Source organism: Oncorhynchus gorbuscha, linkage group LG15, assembly GCF_021184085.1.
Source record: "Oncorhynchus gorbuscha isolate QuinsamMale2020 ecotype Even-year linkage group LG15, OgorEven_v1.0, whole genome shotgun sequence".
NCBI classification, from domain to species: domain Eukaryota; kingdom Metazoa; phylum Chordata; class Actinopteri; order Salmoniformes; family Salmonidae; genus Oncorhynchus; species Oncorhynchus gorbuscha.
In genome coordinates this window covers 55,770,899-55,793,300 of record NC_060187.1, presented here as the reverse complement: position 1 = coordinate 55,793,300, position 22,402 = coordinate 55,770,899, and the positions used below count along the sequence as shown (strand labels likewise).

At 43.6% G+C, this 22,402-nt stretch overlaps 2 protein-coding genes across 3 annotated transcripts in view; both read right to left on the bottom strand.

Annotated features, from left to right (window-relative positions):
* Positions 1-4,126: 4,126 nt before the first annotated feature.
* LOC123996620 (riboflavin transporter 2-like) lies at positions 4,127-11,134 on the bottom strand. 2 transcript variants are annotated; one of them, XM_046300128.1, is made up of 4 exons: positions 10,949-11,134; positions 5,934-7,018; positions 5,481-5,604; positions 4,127-5,182 (listed from the first exon to the last, which is right to left on the bottom strand). In XM_046300128.1, exons 2-4 carry the CDS (start codon positions 6,971-6,973, stop codon positions 4,970-4,972), a joined length of 1,377 nt encoding a protein of 458 aa, XP_046156084.1. In that variant the 5' UTR covers positions 6,974-7,018; positions 10,949-11,134; the 3' UTR covers positions 4,127-4,969. The 2 variants fall into 2 exon arrangements, with proteins under 2 accessions (XP_046156084.1, XP_046156083.1); XM_046300127.1 differs by lacking the exon at positions 10,949-11,134 and adding an exon at positions 8,214-8,552.
* Positions 11,135-16,300: 5,166 nt separating this feature from the next.
* The window catches only part of LOC123997278 (plectin-like), a 145,412-nt gene continuing 139,310 nt past the window's right edge, over positions 16,301-22,402 (bottom strand). The window contains exons 74-76 of the mRNA XM_046301431.1: positions 18,470-18,624; positions 18,128-18,245; positions 16,301-18,004 (exon numbers count right to left, since the gene is read on the bottom strand). Of these exons, the coding sequence (XP_046157387.1) occupies positions 17,979-18,004; positions 18,128-18,245; positions 18,470-18,624 (299 nt within the window). The 3' untranslated portion in view covers positions 16,301-17,978. The remainder of the gene's footprint in view (positions 18,005-18,127; positions 18,246-18,469; positions 18,625-22,402) is intronic.

The window sequence follows — 22,402 nt, the reverse complement described above, 5'->3', positions numbered from 1 at the left end:
GACAGAGCCAGATGGACTGGAAAAACTGTGTGCGTATCTTTTCTTCATCTGCAATCATTCAACTTGATTCACTATATCTCTCTTTTGCGATGCGTGAAATGTCATGCAAGGATTCAAACAATTCTGACAAGGACATACTGTTGTGCTTGAGGAGACTTGAATTGAAAATCATTAAAAAATAGTCAATGTATTGATATCATCATAAGGTTTCAGTGTGTCAATCAATCCAATGCATTTAATTCCGGCATCCCCTTCTGATTCCTTTTTAGTGCTCTAAATTCATGCGAAAACCCCTGAAACACACACATACTGTACAGTCATCGACCCTACTATTTGCACTCAAGCTTGTCTACCATACAGCTCTGTATACGCTATGTAGTTGTGTTGATGTTACAGTAGCAGCAGACACGTGGGCTGCTCTTAATGGGCTAAAAGCAGGGCTAGTCAGAGTTCAGGTGGGTGCTTAGTACTCTCTCTCTCTCTCTCTCTCAGCCATGGGCTCTCGGCTTAAGATGACTTCATGACAATCACTGGAGGCTTTTAGACGCCTTCTCTCGGCTCAATCTTCATATCCCCTGACACTGATTTCACAATGAGGATCCGGAGAAAAGGGGAGTGTCCAGCTATTCATTTTAATGATCCCTCTGTATTGATTGTTAGCAGGGTGGGGGCGGGACGAGGGGGTAATGATTCTTTGCCTTAACAGGCCGATCCCTCCTCTTAAAGGAGCAATCCACTAAAGGAGCACTCTAATGGATGCCCGGCGTGACCTCGGGGTGACCTGCTGGCACACCCCTGGTGGATTGGCTTCCTGACAGAGAGGAGACAACAGGACTTCCCAACAGGAGGTTTAAGTCTGGTTCACTGTCCGAATGCACTAAATGAGATGGACAGGACACCAGAAAAGAATCTTCAATGAATCCAAATTGCTCTGCACGGACACGTTTTGGACCGCTGCCTTATTCAGAGTGTAGAGAATCGACATAGCCAGACTAGCTAAAGATGTGTGTTAGACGTGGAAATAAAATGCTTAGTGAACATCTAGAGCTCTGTATCGCTGAAGCAGTAGAAATGTGAAGGTCATTTCTGATTGAGCCAACGTATGCAGTGTTTACAGTGAATGCAGTCTCGGCTAACGCGGGAACATTGCCTTTAAATGTCAATCCCGGTGAAACGCTGAAATTCGGCGGTACGGATTGAATAGTCTTACCTTCATGAAAATATATCACATAGAGCAAAACAATCAAGTAACTTAAGAAAATAGTGTCTTCCATCACAACTAACCTTTGTCATTAATAACTGGTTACTTTTCCTCACATTCTGTGGTCCAACAGGGTTTTCCTCACCTGATACCATTTGGGATCCAGAAATTTCCCTCACATGAGAACTTTTGTGATCCATCTCAAATCGGTTTTGAATGCCCTGCTTCGAGGCCTTCAGCAGATGACTCGCAGAGGACTCACAAGGAAGTGCCTCCACGTTTTAGAGAGCCAGTAAACACAGAGGTATTTCCTTCTCTGACCGCAGCTCGGACATTCTGTTTCATAGTCCCTACTGTGTGCATTGTAGCACAGAAAACTCATAACAGCCGAGTATTATGTTAACAGGAGCCCCTGCACTCTCTGTGATGGGACTGTGTGTGTGTGTGTGTGTGTGTGTGTGTGTGTGTGTGTGTGTGTGTGTGTGTGTGTGTGTGTGTGTGTGTGTGTGTGTGTGTGTGTGTGTGTGTGTGTGTGTGAGTGCGTGCGTGAGTGCGTGCGTGCGTGCGTGCGTGCGTGCGTGCGTGCGTGCGGTTCACGAAGTGTAGAGCAGTAAAGCTTGCCACTCATAGAGTACCTAACTCGTTCATTTCATTCATCTCACAAATGTCATTTATTTGATGAAGTATTGCAAAAAAATAGATATAGTACACTCTGGTAGTACACTCTGGATGTAGGTCAGTCAGCTACAATTGGTTGACAAGGGGTGGGAGAAGGATGATATTAGAAGTAGCCATCTACTTTGTAAACCCATACTGGACTTAGCTGCAAGGCAACCCTGTCATCTCCAATGATTTCCTGCCTGATATATAATATAGCCCATATGAATGTTTTATCAGAAAATATTTGCTTTTTTTGCTAGGTGCCTACCTTGTGTTGCTTTTAACTTTTGATTACTTTGTGCATGGTCGCACAAAAGGAGTAGCCAAGGTCAAGACAACTCTGTAATGGGCTAAATGGAAAACAAAAGTCTATAGCCTTCCCCAAAGGGCCCAAAATGATAGTATGAAGTTGCAATAAAAGTGTTTTGATGAGTTTGGACAAAGTGGTAATTTTAAAGCCTGGAGTAAGCCGGCCTTTGCTCAATAAGACTTTCAAATGCAGCCAAGCAGGTGGAAAGAGTAGAACGGAAACAGACATGACATAATCATATAAATAATAGTGCCTCGCAGGATTCCTATAGGAACCATATGTTTCCGTCCATCAGGAAATATAGTGTGTCAAGCATCACAGTGTAAAAAAGATATTTCTTTAGCAATATTAAAAGCAGTCGCCTCCAGAGTCTAGGCATTTGAAGTGGTGAATCAAATCTCATTTGGCTCCTCTGATCGCTCAGCATTCCTTTATTATTGCCTTGAATCATTTAGAGAAATCCCTTTTAGGTCTGGTCCAGACGTCGGGCTTTCCATCCCTCCCTCTCTGGCTTTTACCAGACGTCGCGTTGTGAGGGGAGAATGGTCGATTGCATAACGCCAGGCGAGACCTGATCGTTCCTGGCCTCATCACAAAATTCAATCATTCTCAGCATTCTCCAATCCCACATCGGCCCGTTAAAGAGCAGCGGGAGCTAGGATTTCCCCTCATATGTTTTCAATTCAAATTAGGATCACAACGTATGCTGTACGCATAATCAAAGGGAGCCAAGAGAGGGAAACGGACAGTGTGAGATATGAGTCAAGAGGGAGAGACTTAGCGAGAGAATTGGTTCGAGAGAGAGATGGCCATTGCTACTCCAAAGCACCCACCTTCACGTAGGTCAGGGCAGTCCACCTGCATTTCAGTTTGCACATTCACCGAAGCAATAGCGTTCACAGAAGAAGCATCCTAATTGGCCAGGGCTCTCTCGACAAAATAGAGGATACGTCAAAGAAATCCCTGCATATATTACTCAGCACCTAAAAGTTCTCTGACCTCTGTTATTGATGGGCCCCTGCACACTTCAACCATTAAAGCCACAAATAGACATAAGAGCATATGTATGATATGAGACGACAGGAGATGACGAATCCACTGGAGCTTGAAACAGGCTATGACTTTGTTCCTCAGTGCTCTCAATCTGTAGGGGGTCTGTAGAGAAAAGGAGCACACACCTGCACCCATCAACTGCTCTCTCTAAGTTGCTGTGAGGGGGTGAGACTCAGGAAATGATCGAGACATGACTCTAGTGGCATGGGGCAATACTCAAGAGACATGCACAACTCCTACGGTACTTTGAGCAATTTCAGGAAGTGTTCAAAAAGCAGAAGGAAGGGCAAGTAGAAAATAACTCATGTAAAAAAATAAAGTAGTAAGGCCTCCTAAAAATATAGAAACAATTAGCCTTCATCATTATCAATGTGATACAGTGATATTTATAAAATGATCTTGAATATAAAAAGGGCTATATTCATGGGAACATTAATGTGAGTAAATGTGTTTATCAATACATTTTAAAAATCCTAAACCATACTGTAAGTCTACCCCGATGATCCAGCTACTGTACAGGACTTACATTTAACTAAATAGCAGGAACATGACTACACAAAATGAACTATACACGCTTGTTAAGAAAGCAGTGTTAAGGGGGGAAAAAATAATTTAAAAAAGTTGTATTCATAACTAAATACTTTTCCATTAGATCTTGCAGTCAGATTGAAGGCATATGTGGTATCCATAGGTCTGAGTATGCCAGGATGTGGACCCCTGCTCTGTTCAGATCTCACGCTCAGCTCATGTTACCATTATCCTAGCCTGACACCTACTGGTCAAATTCTGGAAGCGAAGGATCGAAGTATGATTACAGTGATGCTTTATACCCATGCCAGTGATAAATAAACTACAGAAATATGATAATAAAGGAAGCAATTAGTAGAGAAATACAAAACATATATATATATTTTTTTTAATGTATACATTTTAATTGACTCGAGCCATACATTATGACTGCAGTAAGGTCGTATACAAAGCATGTAAGACAAATTTTGGTTTTGGAAAAAAAAATACATTAAACATAGACTGGTAAAGAATAAACATAAATGACCTTTTGGTTGACATTTGCAGTACTAGAAACTCCAAAATGAAGGCACTGTTTTGTCCCTGTAACATATTCCAAGGCATTCAGCTTCTTTTAAAGAAGAATTGCAAAAAAGCTTAGCAATTAAATATTATCATCTTTGTGGTCTTTGTAACAATAAAAGTTGGCCTCCCACACTTTACAGATTTCAGATCTTAATTTGAGCCAGTTTGCAACAGCAGGAAAATAATCCTGCAGCAACAGGAAATGTAAATTATTATGTGGATTATAATTCATGCTACATTTTATAGGGAATGAAAACATTTTCACAAGGGAAAATTAAGTCGGAAAATGTCAAAGTGGAAATTGCAAACTTCAGAAGCCTTAAACCTCAAATACACTACACGTTTTATTGATCCTGCATTGCAGAAAAAGCTATCTTGCAACAAGGTGATTAAATTAAGACCCTATGTTTTTCAACTTTATTCAACAGAAAACAAACACAAATGGTTTGGTGCCATTTAGTTTCTAATCTGAGGATGTGCTTCAAAGAGATCCTTCCGCAACCATAGGGAGATATTTAATTGCTTTGGCAACAGACTAGATACGTCAAAATCAGTTTAAAGAGACAAACTCACATGATGAAATATACACATTTCCAGTGTCAACAATTATTGTTTTCTACAGTGAGTTTCAACAGTAAGCCACATTTTGATCCCTACTTTGTGCACATGGTGTTACAAGGGTCCCCTGATTTGAAGAGTCCATAGACACTGACCAAGGGAAACATGGACAGGGCACCCAGCATGGAGCCAAGCTGTACTACTGCTCCACACCACACGAGGGCACTGTGGCCCTCATCCCGAAGGATAACCCCAATGATCACCTTCACATAGGAGAGGGTCAGGACAAACAACATCCAGGCGATCACCTACAACAGAGAGTAGATAGACATTACAAACAAAATACTAGCATTGTGTCAATATTCACAGTACATTAGAGGATCATTAACTACATAGCCAATAGCACATGAGTTTCGATTGTTTACCGTTGTTTAGGAAGCCTTTGCTTGACCTCAAACATCTCATTTCCACTCAGAAACATGTCGTTTTCAATGGCCCAATGAAATCAAATTGACAGTCATGCAGTGTTCAGGTGTTATCAGCAATCTTGCAACGTAACACATGTATTTTCTCTATTTCATGACCTAATAACAGAAAGGGCCTTACTATGAGTGCGGTGCCTGAGACGCTGTGGACCAGTAGAGGACAGGGGCTCAGTGCAGCCATGGCCATGATGTAAGTACCAAACCCTGTCCCAACTATTGTCAGAAGCCCAATCAGCACCAACGACCTGGAAAGAAAGAACAAGGACAAGCTAGAAGGTGAGTTGAGGAAGTGGGTTGGAAAATTCAAGGTGTTTTGGATTAGTTAAACAATCCTTTGAAGTACTGTATGTTTTAGGATGAGACAGTACAATGTTACTGAATGCTGTTTATTCTGTATTTTGTTATAGACGTCAACTTGATTCAGTGACTGACAGTCATTCTATTCCAGCCATTACAATGACTCCTCCCCATGTCTACCTTCAACAGCCTTCACTGGTGACTGCATAGATCTGAGAGAGTCTGTGTTCAGTAAATTATTGATCAGTCAGTTATGCTAGTCCAGAGTTGGGTTTACCTTAAGGGCAGGAACATGGCGATGAAGCAGGCCACGGGGTTGGCCACGGCTGCCATGGTGGCCGCCAGATGGTAGGCCTGGTTCCCGTAGGGCAGACAGGAGTAAGACTGCACTGAGGGCAGCACTGCGTTGGTCAGGGCATTGACCCAGGCCAGAACCACAAAGATGAACGTCACCTCCGGCCCACTGTAGAAGCCCGTCCCAAAGGAGCTCCGCCGGGCTCTCCGGTGGATATCCGGAGAACTGATCATGGGCTTCTCCTCTTGAGGTCTGTGAGACAGGGACAGGGCTTGGTCACTCTTCTCCTCTGCCAGGCCTCTGTTGAAGTAGTGCTCGCGCTTCCTCTCCCTGGCCACGGCCGGGTGGTGGTTGAGCAAGAGGAAGGCGGCAAGACACACCACCATCATGGCACTGAGGAAGAGGAAGAAGACCTGGGCTGAGAAGTTAGCGGGTTGGTATTGAGCCTGGAGCTCTCCACTGGCCCCCACCGTGGAGTTAATCCCTAAGGTCCCATTGGCTAAGCTAGCCACTGTAGCATTCCGACAGTGAACCACCCCCACCCCCTGCACCAGAGCCACTATGGCAGGCACCAAGCCACTAACGCCCTCCCCTACAAAGTACGTAGTGAGGTACTGGGGCCCGAGGCGCATCATGAAGGGCAGGAAGGTGACCGAGGAGGTGCAGTCCACCACAGAGAGTAGGAAACAGAGCACTAGGAGGGGGACACTATGCGTAGCGCCCGCTAGGGACACTGTGTGCTTCCAGAAGAAGGCCAGGAGGAAGGTGGCGACCACGCCCAGGGCCACTATGGAGTAGATGACGGGCCGCTCGTCCAGCTTGCCCGGGCGGAAGCGGTGCATGAGGGTGACGAAAAGGGGCCCCACGTTGGCCATCTGGATGAGCACAGTGAGGTAAGAGGGCAGGTACCAACCCTCTGGGATTTCGGGCACTATGAGGGGCAGCTCCACCCACATCCCGTTGATGGCCACCCAGGAGCCCATGCCAAAGAGACATGCCAGCACGTGGGTTAGGAGAGTCATGGTGAAGGGCAGGGGCACAGCCAGTAAACAACTTGCATAAAGGACCTGAAACACACAAACAATGCACAATTGCATGATTAAAATGCAACAACATACGTTGCCATAATACTGATCATGTACTGATATTTTATTTTTATTGGGGGGGGGGGGGTATAAATCAGCATTAATATTGCAGATAGATTGTAGCTTCCATCAATGCAATTGTCTGCATCATTTCCAATCCCACATATTTTTTTTGCAAATTCATACATATCTTTAAATGTATATATTTCCTTTATTACCCTCCAACCCAACCACCACTCCCCCATTTGGAGCAAACTAGTGAACAACATGAACTGACATTTGTTGGGGTGCTGAAAGGCATAATTACCAAAAACTATTCATTGTACCAGAACACAGAACTAAATCAAAATACCCATTCTCAGCTCTGCAACATCATCACAATGACAACATTATATGAACACTTCATCCTTTTCTGTCACATTTCCTTAGTTCCCTTGGTTCTCTTCAAGGTTTGCCTATGTGTAATTATTAGTGGGGGTATCCTCTCACCCACGTTGTCATTGGTTACCAAAGCCAGCCTGTCTGCAACACAGTATGTGACCATAAGACTCAGCAGCCTTCCCTCCCCCGTCCACCCCGAATGTTGAGTCTGGCACAGAGTACCTGACCTTTCACACACAAACCCACTAGTCTCGGAACAGCCCCATATACACAGGCTGAACCTACACTTCATCCTTTTCTGTGCAAGGAGAACGTGGTAAGAGGGTGTTACTTCTGCTGATTCATAGTTGCCTGTAATTCAACGTCTGAAACTGAATAGTTGAGGAGTCACCTCACTCAGTGTATGAATGGAGAGAAACACTGTTCTTGTTTACATACATACTGATACACACATACCCACACACACATAACCTTAAGAGTTTACAGAACTACTGTATGCTCACAGTAACTCAGTTCCTCTTCCTGGTTTTTCTTCAGTTTGAATCCATCCTACACGGAAGACATAATAATTCCATCTACTCCACAGTGTAGCTGAGACAATTAGTTAATTCGGCAACATGGGATGTGAGTGATGAGGAAATAGTCAAACCAATAATACTATTGGTTAGACTATTTCTCTCTCCCATGTTGCCTAATTAACAAACAGGCTCAGCTTCAGTGTGGAGCAGATGGATTTACAGAGGCTTGTGGAATTATTGTCTAATTCCCCTTAGACTCAGACGAATGATAATCTTACCTTGTGATGGAGTGGGACTGCCTATTATATCTCCTTCTCTCTTGGGTAAATTCTCACTCCACTCTCACTGATCAGAGCATTATTACATTATCCGGCAAGTGTGTACATTCAGTTCATATTCCCTCCCCCCTCGTTATCGCTATTACATACACACTCACGAATTCCGTGTATCCCATTCAATTGACAGAACAGGAAGTACACAGGCTCCTCTTGTCTATGACACCGTAATCCCCCGGATTTAAAGGAGCCTCGTTCGAAAAATAATTTTGCCATGTGCTCTGCCTCCCTGCAGCCCCTAGAGCACGAGAGCAAGTTGCAGTAGCAGAAGGGGGAGGGGTCAACTACGTACCCTCCCCCTCTCCTCCACCCCTAGAGAATATGACCTTGACTCTGCACCCTTAAACAGAAAACATTGGCTGTAGCGTGAGAGAAACAGGGAGAGCAAGAGAGAGAGAGAGAGAGAGAGAGAGAGAGAGAGAGAGAGAGAGAGAGAGAGAGAGAGAGAGAGAGAGAGAGAGAGAGAGAGAGAGAGAGAGAGAGAGAGAGAGAGAGAGAGAGAAAGAGAGGCAGCTGCCAAGTACTCTACTACACACCAGTCATAAGAAGCTGTGTATTTATAACAGCATGTCAGAGGGCAGTTCTGACTACTCCAGATTGTTTTTTTAGGAGACTGTAACCTGAGACCGTGACACTACTAACAGTATCACTGCTCCTAGTTTCCAGTACAGGTTTCCTTTTGCACTGACCTGAAAGGCTGATGATGAAACAAGTTGTCACTCTGCCCCTGAGTAACCTACTCAAAGGAAATGCAGTATATGCTACTTTGACCACTCTGTGTATCTGTAATGTCAATGACTTGACTGTAAGACAACACACCCAAAACACATGAAAAGCAGGATTGACTTGTTTGCTCAATCTTCTTCCTGTCCCATATTCTCAGCACATCTCTCCAACAGCCTTGAATCCTTGGAGAGTCATTAAATGTGTTTACCCCATAGAGATTGATACATGTGTTCATCTCTATGTTCTACCTACCCTCTAGTATGGCGCCTACAGATGTTGTCACAGTCATATTGTGCTGTTGATCTTTTCTAATTGTTAATTTGACATGACACAATTTTGGCTGGGTTCAATCCCATAAGCGGATTACAGCTCGCTTGACATTCAAAGGTAATTTCCAATTGAGTTGGCAGCGTTTACCTGGAATGTTGTCGACAATCCTCTGTTTGGAGTACATCATGCCTCTACCCTTTTCTCACATATGGATTTTCAGTCAGCTAACATTGTCTTTAGTTTGCTCTGGTCTAATGATTGTCTCCTGATTCAGATGAATGTTGGGCTGCGTAATTGGATCCAACAGTGCATTATGTAGCTGGAGCATATGAACCAGTCTAATGAGAAAAAAGTAACCCATGTTAAAGCATGCAATAACAAAAACTCCACAATACTAAAGGATTATTACCTAATTGTTTTCTATTTTCCCCAAGAGAAACAGCAGGTGTTTCCTCAAGCTCTTACAACTTGTTTTGTTTTTGCCAACAACAAAAAAAAACAACAGATGGATGCAGCCTAGAGTGAACATATGTTTCTTCACAGTGAAGAATTGACTGTGAAGTGCACCTTCGGCAAAAATACATACATTTATAAAATCACACGTCACCGTGGCAAACTCTGTTTTATGAAACAAGTATTTGAACTATGCCATTTTTTGTTTGACTTGTTCACAACAAATCTTCAGTAGAAATCAACAAGAGTATTAAGTAGACCTGCGGGTCCTACTTGAATGCTATTGAATATACGGTGCGTCGCCTGTAGACCAGTAGATGGTGCTAAAAGCATCTGATTTCGTTTTTTTCCCTTCGCCTCTTTATGAAAGGTCTCCCAGAACAGTTATACAAGAGAAAGACAGAGTGATATGAGGACTGATGAGAGAAAGTGCATTAATCTGCATTTGACAATTAACATGCAATGCAATGGCGATTGCATTTCAACTACCCCATGTAATTTCAAGGAAAAGCTCTAACATCATCCATACTGTATTTCACACAGTTCAACTAGTTTGGTATTGTACAGCTGTAACCAATCTCCAGCCATTATTTCTACTCTACATGAATAATCATTGTGACAAAAAGACCATTCCTATTTGTTCTTCCTTGTGCAACTCTTGGTAAAAGATTCAGTATGTTGTTGACTGTAAAATAAGACATGGAAATAATTGCAATCAAATTAGTTTCACACAGATTACTTGCTAGAAGAAGAGAAACTAAAGAACACCAAACTATGTCGTCTTAGGTAAGATGTAAAGTAAGAAAAATACTAAGTTCCTCAATTATCTTTGAAGAGATCCGAGGAACTTTGTTGCATCTCTCAATCCAAAATGTTATGTCATTTCTTTTCCAAATACAGTCAAATATGCTTCTGTTAGTCCATCCCAATTACCGTGTAAACTTGATAAATGATAGTTATGCACACCTGAAAAGTAATTGTCATGTGTCAAATAAAATCTACAAAAAGACAGTAAAATAAAAGTGATGATTTTATAACTCATTAAGCAACCAGGAAAAATACCACCCCATTATATATCTATACCAGTGATCCTCAACCTCAGATGGCCATATAAACATGATGGTATTCAACCCCTTACGCAACTCTTCTCAAAACACGATATAGTAGTTCTTCATCTACTAATGACAAATTCCCAATCCTGACCGAAACACCTGACAGGAAGCGCCTACCTGACTCTGTAAGCTTCCTCTCAGTCAGACAGAGTTGGATGCAGTTGATGGATATTGGCTGCCGGTGTTTGAGTCCCACAGCGCAATGTGATGGTCCTCTGACAGAGTATGTATGTGTGAGGCTGCTGTGATGATACGATACGCTCTGGAGCGACCTTGTGCAGGTTGCTGATGTGTCTGTCTGTTAAATAACAGTGGGATGGTGCTTTGTGTGTATAACTACTGTACCAGACTATCACGTGACTCGGGGGGGCTTTGCTGCACTTTGGTTCACAGGGGTCCATTCAGGGAGCCAATGTCCTGGGCTACAGAGGCTGGAGAGGGGGAGAGCTGGGCGGCTGTGGAAGTGAGGTAGGGTGGAGTAGTAGGGTTGTGCCCTCCCTGCTGGTTGGAAGGGTTGGTGTGTAGCCCAGCCTAGCCAACCATACGACAGCTTTGGACAGCAGCTTGTGATTTTTGACTTCAGAGGGGGGGGGCTGCATGGTAGCTTTTGTTCAGCATAAATTCCATGATGTCAAATGAATGGACCTGATTGGCCTGGAGCTTGATTAGATGGGAGTTGATTTGAGTGCAGAGAACGAGCACCCCTCCGCCTTCTATCTCAACCCCCCTCCTCTACTCAATTAAGGACAGATATTTATTTGGGCCAGATATTAATTTCCTCAAATTATTTTCACCCTGATTTGATGCTTATTCATTCAAACTTGAGCATGCTTACAGTACAGTAGATGCAGTTTACTGAGCATCTGTCATCTGAATGTGCTATCAAAGGGAAAACATTTCTAGCAATCTTTAACACCCACTCTACCAAGCTTATCACATTTTTTGGTGCTGGGAGTTACTGAGCCCAAAATCAACATTGTAGAAAACATAAATAATAATCCTATACAGATCCTTTACCTCTGCACATTTGTTGTGAGCATCCTTTGTCACATTTATGTTTCACAAGATTTTAATGCAAGGCCCTTCATGTTCCACTCCCTCACCGACCTTTGAACCAGGACTTCGCCTCTCCTTTGTGAGGATGTAACTGCTGAGAGGAAATGACGTTGGCCAACAGGAAGTTGGAACCACTTTGCTTTTTGTTGATCAAATACAAAACCTTTAATTGTTTGCTGCTGACAAAGTTCTAGAGTTACGAAAACACATTGTTTATTATTTTTGAAGTTTTTAGCATTGCTTTTTTTCAAAATTTAAGCTGCTCCGAATACCACAAAACATTTTTTTTTTACTAATAAACAAACAACTCCCTGATTGTTCCCTGAGCCCTCCCCATCTCTCCCAACATACCCTCCCATGTGCCCACCCATCTCCAACTCTGCCCACCCGCCACCCTTGCTTAACCTATCCTATCATGCAGGGCTTCTACTTTTTGTCGGATACAGTTCTAGAGTTACGAAAACGTTTTCTCAGATTGACTTTTTGTAATCCAGGATGGTTTGTCAGATCCCATGCGCCCTACAGCCATGGGCTTTAAGTTGGATGTCAGGCAGCGTTTGGCTGGGAATCGCGAACCATCCTCAGTAACACAGTTCACATTGGTCTCTCATTAAATGAGCTCTTTCCTGTCTTTGGGAAGGGATCCAAGCTGCAAGGCATTGTTCTGACTATTCTTTCCTTCATTATCAGCACAGTGAGAGTGTTGAGTCTGCCAAGCAGGACAAAATGACTGTGCAGTTGAAGGAGCCCATGGTCTGCCCTGGAGGAATTTTTTCTCAATTGCTCTCCTTGGGCACGTTCACTCAAAGTCAGCGAAGTCAATTGCCCAGGATGCTGAGGTAGTGAGTAGCGTAACCATATAGGTATACAGCCTAATGTGGCAAACATGTTTCCCCGCATTGCAGTAAGTAGAGCAGTACAGTAAATGACCAACTCTCATCTGATTTTGTTTTGCAACTCCCTCTGATCCTTCTGCAGGGCATTCTACATCATGTGTTATCCTGACTGAGACACCCTCTGTCCAGAGGTGAAGGGTTAACGACTAGGGAGAACAGAACATTGGTCTATTTTGAGGCATGGATAGTGTATCATAACTGTCCTGGTGTTGTTTTGTTAGACAATGTCAGGCTTCAACACACATGGAACAGAATTTTTAATGTGGCATTTTGATGTGTGCGTGCGAAGCAGACCTGTGTTGAGATTGCATTGTGTCTTCTTTCAAATACTTTTCGCTGCGCTTGATTGAGCTTGCCTGGCGGAATGGAATCAACAAGGAAATATAGTCCTAAAACTGCAAACGCCACCCTTTCAGCACTCCAAGCAGGCTCAATCGAACACAACTCGGGGCTCTATTCACTCCGCACCGCAGAAGTTCAGCTTTACAGCGGGATTGAAATTTAAAAAGGCAACGTTCCTGCTTCGGCGGAGTCTGCATTCACGGTGACCTTTACATTTCTATTGTGGATTCTGGAACGCTTCAGCTTTACAGATTGAATAGAGCCCTAGATCAAAGTATTTGAGAAAAAAGCAAACACTATTTGAACCCAGGTCTGGTGGGAACTCGTGAATTGGACAGAAGTCCAGTCACAGGACACTATGGTGGTTTCACTTCAGGCCAAGCCGGTCAAGCAGGTCACTCTCATGACCTGAGTTGGTGCTGGCTGTGTGTGTGTGGAAACACAATTGACTGTTTTCTTCCCCTTCTCTCTTTCTGCTGGGTCTTGTGGCTCCATTTGAAACAATACACATTTGTGTGTTTTGGGTGACATGTATTAACAGGAAGTTGGACATTTATGAAGGGTCTTAGTGTGGAGAAAGCAGAAACAAAGATTACAGAGTAAGACGACCACCTGGGAATGATGTTAGATATTTTTCTTTCTATACTCTTATTAGGCACAAGAACAAAAGACATGGTCATTTGAGACTAGGAATAGATTCTTCCCTGATTTTATGTTCCATCATCCTTCAGCACCCTGGTCGTGCTAGCTGATGCTATCAGGATGATTTCCTGTCTCTAATTTATTTCACAGAGTACTAACAGAGTATACTATAAAATTCATTATTAGCATACGTGTCACTTCTCTGTAACAATTAACTATGAGAACCCCATGTGTTTCAATGGAGCAGAGATGATGTCTGAAGGTCAGAAATAAATTATAGGAAATTAAAGCTAAAAAAGTGTGTAATAAAATATGAAAAATGTTCTTAATTTCATTACAAATAGTTTATTTTTACAATAATAGACTGAAAACATTATTAGTGACATGATTCTACAGTGTTCCTAAATTAGATACCAGAACAAGTGCTGGATATAGAAATTGACATGTGCAGTACAGAAAGATAGGGGTGCATAGCAGTAGAATAATCTGGCTATTGTGTTTTACAGTACATTGAGATCTGTACTGCCCAATGTTCTAACATTGAAGCGTAAAATAACAGTGGAATGAATCGTTTCCTGTTTTTCTTCATCAGAACTGCATAAGCCCAAACCTTATTGTGTACACACATGTAAAGTACACACTCCACTGCTTTTGTCATATAAGATTTAACCCTTCTTCGACCAGTCTCAATAAAATCAAAAACCCACACTTAACACATACCCACACACACACTTGCTTACAGTGGTAAGCATACAGTAAACCATAGAGAAGGCAAGCACTATACAAGACTGAGCAGGGACAAGTCCAGATGCCACCTACAGACAAAAAAAATGTACAGTGTCAATTTTAGGACATCGTCAGCCTCAAGCCTCATCTGTCTGAGGTAGAGTTGAGGGTGTAGACTTTCACAAGCATGTCACCTGACAAACAGTTTTCTTTGGGTTTGTAATATTGATAGGAATTGTAGCACCTACACAGTCATGGTGAGTGAATCAATCCTTTGTCTGATAGTTGTTGTATGCGGAGGTGTAATAGTTTGAGACACGCATGTGAGGAACGTTTGCTATAGGTGGGACCGTTTGCTTATATGCCTAGGCTCAAAAGGAAGAAAGGGACATACAGTAGGAAGTCAGAAGTTTACATACCCCTTAGCCAAATACATTTAAACTTGTTTAACGAGTGACATTTAATCCAAGTAGAAATGACCTGTTTTAGGTCAGTTAGGATCACCATTTTATTTTAAGAACATGAAATGTCAGAATAATAGTAGAGAGAAATAATTATTTCAGATTTTATTTCTTTTATCACATTCCCAGTGGGTCAGAAGTTTACATACACTCAATTAGTATTTGGTAGCATTGCCTTTAAATTGTTTAAATTGGGTCAAACATTTCGGGTAGCCTTCCACAAGCTTCCCACAATAAGTTGGGTGAATTTTGGACCATTCCTCCTGACAGAGCTGGTGTAACTGAATCAGGTTCGTAGGCCCCCTTGCTCGCACAAGCTTTTTCAGTTCTGCCCACAAATCTTCTATGGGATTGAGGTCAGGGATTTGTGATGGCCACTCCAATACCTTGACTTTGTTGTCCTTATTAAGACATTCTGACACAACTTTGGAAGTATGCTTGGGATACTTGTACATTTGGAAGACCCATTTGCGACCAAGCTTGAACTTCCTGACTGATGTCTTGAGATGTTGCTTCAATATATCCACATCATTTTCCTCCTCATGATGCATCTATTTTGTGAAGTGCACCAGTCCCTCCTGTAGCAAAACACCCCCACAACATGATGCTGCCACTCCTGTGCGTCACGTTTGGGATGGTGTTCTTCAACTTGCAAGCCTCCCCCTTTTTCCTCCAAACATAACGATGGTCATTATGGCCAAACATTTCTATTTTTGTTTCGCCAGACCAGGGGACAATCTTGGTCCCCATGTGCAGTTGCAAACCGTAGTCAGGCTTTTTATGGTGGTTTTGGAGCAGTGGCTTCTTGCTGAGTGGCCTTTCAGGTTATGTCGATATAGGACTTGTTTTACTGTGGATATAGATACTTTTGTACCGGTTTCCTCTAGCATCTTCACAAGGTCCTTTGCTGTTTGGGATTGATTTTCACTTTGCGCACCAAAGTACGTTCATCTCTACGAGACAGAATGCGTCTCCTTCTGGAGCGGTATGACGGCTGCGTGGTCCCATGGTGTTTAAACTTGCGTATTGTTTGTACAGAGGAGTGTGGTACCTTCAGGCGTTTGGAAATTGCTCCCAAGGATGAACCAGACTTGTGGAGGTCTACAAATTTTTACTGAAGCTGATTTATTTTGATTTTCCCATGATTTCAAGCGAAGAGGCACTGAGTTTGCAGATAGGCCTTGAAATACATTAGCCAATTAGATTCTTCTAAAGCCATGACATTCTTTTGGGGAATTTTCCAAGCTGATAAAGGCACAGTCAACTTAGTGTATGTAAACTTCTGGAATTGTGATACAGTGAAATAATCTGTCTGTAAACAATTGTTGGAAAAATGACTTGTGTCATGCACAAAGTCGATGACCTCACCGACTTGCCAAAACTATAGTTTGTTTACAATACATTTTTGGAGGGGTTGAAAAACGAGTTTATGTACATTTCCGACTTCAACTGTAAATTAATATGTTGGTTTGCATAAAATAGTCCGTATTAAGACCTGAATGGAAGAAAGAAAGTCAAGATCTCATTGAGAACTACACTTTTGTATTTTGGGAGGGTCACACCCCGTGAAACCCTGTAGAAATACAGTTGTTCATCGTAAATAAAATAAACATCAGTCTATTTCTCTAGTCCTAAACACTGAAGCTAAGTGAATGAAATCAGAAAATGTGTCACCACACACACACACATACAGAACCAAACCGATGCACTGACTGTAGTTCAGTAAATAAAAAGTGCATTTCATAGGGAGAAGTTAATGTGTGAAGAACATAACTTGCCATATAAAACCTTCAGTAACTATACAGCAGTAACATAAAAGAGTACACCTACAATATCACAGTAATGTTCCACTTAAACATTGAACACTTAAACATCAAAAGGCAAAACCAAACCTGAGAAAATAATCTCAACAAAATAATGACGCATCTTCATACATTTTTTGAACTTAAAATGTAGCATTTAAAACCATACTTGAACAGGATGTCAAACATACATCTTTAACAGTGTAGCATCAGTTCAGGTTAAAGTGACAACACGAAATAGCAATGTGGGCCCCGCCAGCAGTGTTTCCTTAGCCTGGCCCCAGATCTGTTTGTGCTCGCTTGCCAACTACTATGGATGTTGTTGGCGAAACAGTACAAGCAGATCTGGGACCAAGCTAGTGTTTCCTATTATGTCGTGGAAAAATAATTACCACGGTGAAAGATGATGGAACCATTCATTGGCTGTGTAGGTTTTTTTGGAGTCATCTTTTGGACGGTTCTGTGTCTTGTTACTAAACACAGGGCATACTAGCACACCTTCACGTATTTGCATGTGAGCGCATTTTACAGACACACTTCTTTAAAAGGAGAAATGCACTACACACAATAACATAAAGGAACTAATTATGACAGTCGCTGATGAAATCCTGACTTTATATAGCTTCAAAAATGAAAATCCATTTTCTGCTAATACACGTGTTTGTCCTTGTGGAGTTTTGTGATTTAGCTTCAGGCCACATCGTTGCTTGATCGCAGCCTGCCCTGACATCATTATAAGGGCACAGGGTGAAACAAATATTGAAGCTAGATTGTAATCTATACTGATAACCGTCATGCAATGTGTATCCGTGCAGACTGTTCCAGTATCTCTATCCTCGGACTCTGTCATATTCGGAAAACCAGTGTTGAAGTTGCATATTGATATAGATGATCGAAATGACGACTATATCAATACAATGACTCAGAGAGGAGTGTAGTGGGATATGTCCAGGTTTAGGTCAGAGGTCATGTCCATATCCCTAGCTGAACAATCAGAGGCTCTTCACAGAGCCTACAAACACAGTGTCCAATAGAGAATCAGGCCCTTTTGTATCACTTCTGAAGATTATGGAGTTCCCCTTAGTGGCAGTCTATGGGCTTGTGACTGAGGCCTTGTCTTGTTGGTCTCTCTCTCTCTCTCTCTCTCTCTGGACCCCAAGGCTGTAGTGGAGCTCATCACTGTAGTGTTCACATGATGCGCATTGTGGACATACCTTCCCCATCATGTGGGCAGTCTTTCAGCTTCCTCTTAAAATACAAAAAAACAAAAGCCATTATGTCAATGTAATGGCTATCATGTTGAACTCATCTGAACTGTACTATAATTGCAAGTCCAATTCCGTTCATAGAGGGTTGATTTACTGTACACACCTGATTGCGAAAGAGAATCCTCATCCGCAGTGGAGAACTGTAGATCTGACCCCAGAGCAGCTATGGAGCTCCTGGGCCGGATGCAGCGGTCACCTGAGAGACTCCTCCGCAGTAAGGCCTGGAACATGGAATAGAGATGATCAAACCATGATACTAGCCACCTCAATGACATGAATAGATGATCTTAACTTATTGCTTTGAGGACTACCATACTTCTACAAAGGAGAGTGTGTTGGTTTGGGGCTAGTACTAAAGTTACCTTGTTGGTTTGTAGGCTTATACACAGGTAGTGATAATAGTGTTTCGGGGTTTGGTAGTACACTATGATAGACGTGAGCTTACTTTGCGTGTTAGGGGGCTGCTTGGAGCCGAGGCGCTGCTGTAGAGACTCAGGCTGGAGTTGGACCTGCTGACCGTCAGGGTTTTAGACGAGCCTCCTTTCTGGGAGTTGTCGAATAAATACTTCTCCTTTATCTTTAGGTTCGTCCGACCTTTCACTGTGAAATAAATAGCAGACATCAATGGTCATTGTGTATCTGGCTTCATTTTCAAGTCATGTCCAAGATGGCGTAGCAGTAAGTCGTCCTGTCGTATCGTGTCCCCTGTATATATCGTCTCTTTTTCGTTTTACATATTTTTCTTTGCATATCTTTAAAAACATTTTGCTAAACCTAAGCTTCCAAATCCACTCCTGCAACCCGCCTCACCCAATGTAGCTACTTTTTCCTAAAGTATTTATATTTACTTCGGAACCGGAACCCCTCAACTGAAGCTAGCCAGCTAACCACCAGCTAACCACCAGCTATGCTAGCGGTCTTCAGCTAACCGGTCATCAGCTAACGTTTAGCTCGGAAAGCTCTCGCCAGTTCGAACAACGTGACGCTAACCAGAGCATAACGGACCTATTTATTTTTTATCCCCGGATTCCCACCGCAAACGGAACATTTTTCAGCTGGATCTTCACAACTAGCTATCGAGCTAAACCGCAACCCTGGTTGATTACTCCTGGCTAGCGTTTCCACCCACTTAGCTTGAAGCTAGCCCGGCCAGAGCCACTGTGCTACCACCGTAACATACTCCTGGGCTACAATACCCGGACGCACGACCGGTCTATCGATGTCACCGCATGAAGAGGAATAAACAGACTCACCCCATCGCGACGTCCCCCAAAGGCTAACTCTCTAGCCCTTGCTATCTCCTTGCTTGCTAATTCGGCCTGCTAACTGCTAGCTTGTTTAGCCCAGGTCCGCTAACTGCTACCTTGTCTACCCCGGCCTGCTAACTGTTAGCTTGTTAGCACAGGCCTGCTAACCGTCTGCATCGCCGCGTCCCAAACACTCAGTGGCCCATATGTACTTTCTATCTCTTCCCGATTAAAAAAAAAAATTGTTTATACCTTCCGGAAACCTGCCTCACCCAATGTGATACGGAATCGCTATTATTTTTAATTTTTAGAACACACTCAAGAACCTCCAGAAGCTAACCAGCTAACTAGCTACAAGCTATTTAGTCATTGTTCGTTTTTTAACCTGGATAACACTCGCCAGTCCAGCTCCCCTGCCCCATCCACCGCTGCCCCCTGGACACTGATCACTTGGCTACATAGCTGATGCACGCTGGACTGTCCATTAATCACGGTACTCCATTCTGCTTGTTTGTTTTATCTGTCGGCCCCGTTGCCTAGTCAACGCCATTTTACCTGCTGTTGTTGTGCTAGCTGATTAGCTGTTGTCTCACCTACTGTTTTAGCTAGCTTTCCCAATTCAACACCTGTGATTACTGTATGCCTCGCTGTATGTCTCTCTCAAATGTCAATATGCCTTGTATACTGTTGCTCAGGTTAGTTATCATTGCTTTAGTTCACAATGGAGCCCCTAGTCCCACTCCTCATACCCCTGATACCTCCTTTGTCCCACCTCCCACATATGCGGTGACCTCACCCATTACAACCAGCATGTCCAGAGATACAACCTCTCTCATCATCACCCAGTGCCTGGGCTTACCTCCGCTGTACCCGCACCCCACCATACCCCTGTCTGCGCATTATGCCCTGAATATATTCTACCATGCCCGGAAACCTGCTCCTCTTATTCTCTGTCCCCAACGCTCCAAGCGACCAGTTTTGATAGCCTTTAGCCGCACCCTCATACTAATCCTTCTCTGTTCCGCGGGTGATGTGGAGGTAAACCCAGGCCCTGTATGTCCCCAGGCATCCTCATTTGTTGACTTCTGTGATCGAAAAAGCCTTGGTTTCATGCATGTCAACATCAGAAGCCTCCTCCCTAAGTTTGTTTTACTCACTGCTTTAGCACACTCTGCTAACCCTGATGTTCTTGCCGTGTCTGAATCCTGGCTCAGGAAGGCCACCAAAAATTCTGAGATTTCCATACCCAACTATAACATCTTCCGTCAAGATAGAACTGCCAAAGGGGGAGGAGTTGCAGTCTACTGCAGAGATAGCCTGCAAAGTAATGTCATACTTTCCAGGGCCATACGCAAACAGTTTGAACTACTAATTTTGAAAATTACTCTCTCCAGAAATAAGTCTCTCACTGTTGCCGCCTGCTACCGAACCCCCTCAGCTCCCAGCTGTGCCCTGGACACCATTTGTGAATTGATTGCCCCCCATCTAGCTTCAGAGTTTATTCTGTTAGGTGACCTAAACTGGGATATGCTTAACACCCCGGCAGTCCTACAATCTAAGCTAGATGCCCTCAATCTCACACAAATCATCAATGAACCCACCAGGTACAACCCTAACTCTGTAAGCAAGGGCACCCTCATAGACGTCATCCTGACCAACTGGCCCTCCAAATACACCTCCGCTGTCTTCAACCAGGATCTCAGCGATCACTGCCTCATTGCCTGTATCCGCTACGGTGCCGCAGTCAAACGACCACCCCTCATCACTGTCAAACGCTCCCTAAAACACTTCTGTGAGCAGGCCTTTCTAATCGACCTGGCCCGGGTATCCTGGAAGGACATTGACCTCATCCCGTCAGTTGAGGATGCCTGGTCATTCTTTAAGAGTAACTTCCTCACCATTTTAGATAAGCATGCTCCGTTCAAAAAATTCAGAACTAAGAAGAGATACAGCCCTTGGCTCACTCCAGACCTGACTGCCCTCAACCAGCACAAAAACATCCTGTGGCGGACTGCAATAGCATCGAATAGTCCCCGCGATATGCAACTGTTCAGGGAAGTCAGGAACCAATACACGCAGTCAGTCAGGAAAGCTAAGGCCAGCTTCTTCAGGCAGAAGTTTGCATCCTGTAGCTCCAACTCCAAAAAGTTCTGGGACACTGTGAAGTCCATGGAGAACAAGAGCACCTCCTCCCAGGCTAGGTAACACGGTCACCACCGATAAATCCATGATTATCGAAAACTTCAACAAGCATTTCTCAACGGCTGGCCATGCCTTCCGCCTGGCTACTCCTACCTCGGCCAACAGCTCCGCCCCCCCCCCGCAGCTCCTCGCCCAAGCCTCTCCAGGTTCTCCTTTACCCAAATCCAGATAGCAGATGTTCTGAAAGAGCTCCAAAACCTGGACCCGTATAAATCAGCTGGGCTTGACAATCTGGACCCTCTATTTCTGAAACTATCCGCCGCCATTGTCGCAACCCCTATTACCAGCCTGTTCAACGTCTCTTACATATCGTCTGAGATCCCCAAGGATTGGAAAGCTGCCGCAGTCATCCCCCTCTTCAAAGGGGGAGACACCCTGGACCCAAACTGTTACAGACCTATATCCATTCTGCCCTGCCTATCTAAGGTCTTTGAAAGCCAAGTCAACAAACAGGTCACTGACCATCTCGAATCCCACCGTACCTTCTCCGCTATGCAATCTGGTTTCCGAGCCGGTCACGGGTGCACCTCAGCCACACTCAAGGTACTAAACGATATCATAACCGCCATCGATAAAAGACAGTACTGTGCAGCCGTCTTCATCGACCTTGCCAAGTCTTTCGACTCTGTCAATCACCATATTCTTATCGGCAGACTCAGTAGCCTCAGTTTTTCGGATGACTGCCTTGCCTGGTTCACCAATTACTTTGCAGACAGTGTTCAGTGTGTCAAATCAACAACTCCATTGTGTCCTCCTCCCAGAGCGCTAAGAACCTTGGCGTGATCCTGGACAACAAACTGTCGTTCTCAACTAACATCAAGGCGGTGGCCCGTTCCTGTAGGTTCATGCTCTACAACATCCGCAGAGTACGACCCTGCCTCACACAGGAAGCGGCGCAGGTCCTAATCCAGGCACTTGTCATCTCCCGT

Coding starts and splice junctions, on each gene's coding strand:
- LOC123996620 (XM_046300128.1), bottom strand. CDS start 6,973: ATGACTCTCCTAACCCACGTGCTGGCATGTCTCTTTGGCATGGGCTCC. Junction 5,605..5,933: donor GCCATGTTCCTGCCCTTAAG/GTAAACCCAACT, acceptor CTTTCTTTCCAG/GTCGTTGGTGCTGATTGGGC. Junction 5,183..5,480: donor TCTCAGGCACCGCACTCATA/GTAAGGCCCTTT, acceptor TCTCTGTTGTAG/GTGATCGCCTGGATGTTGTT.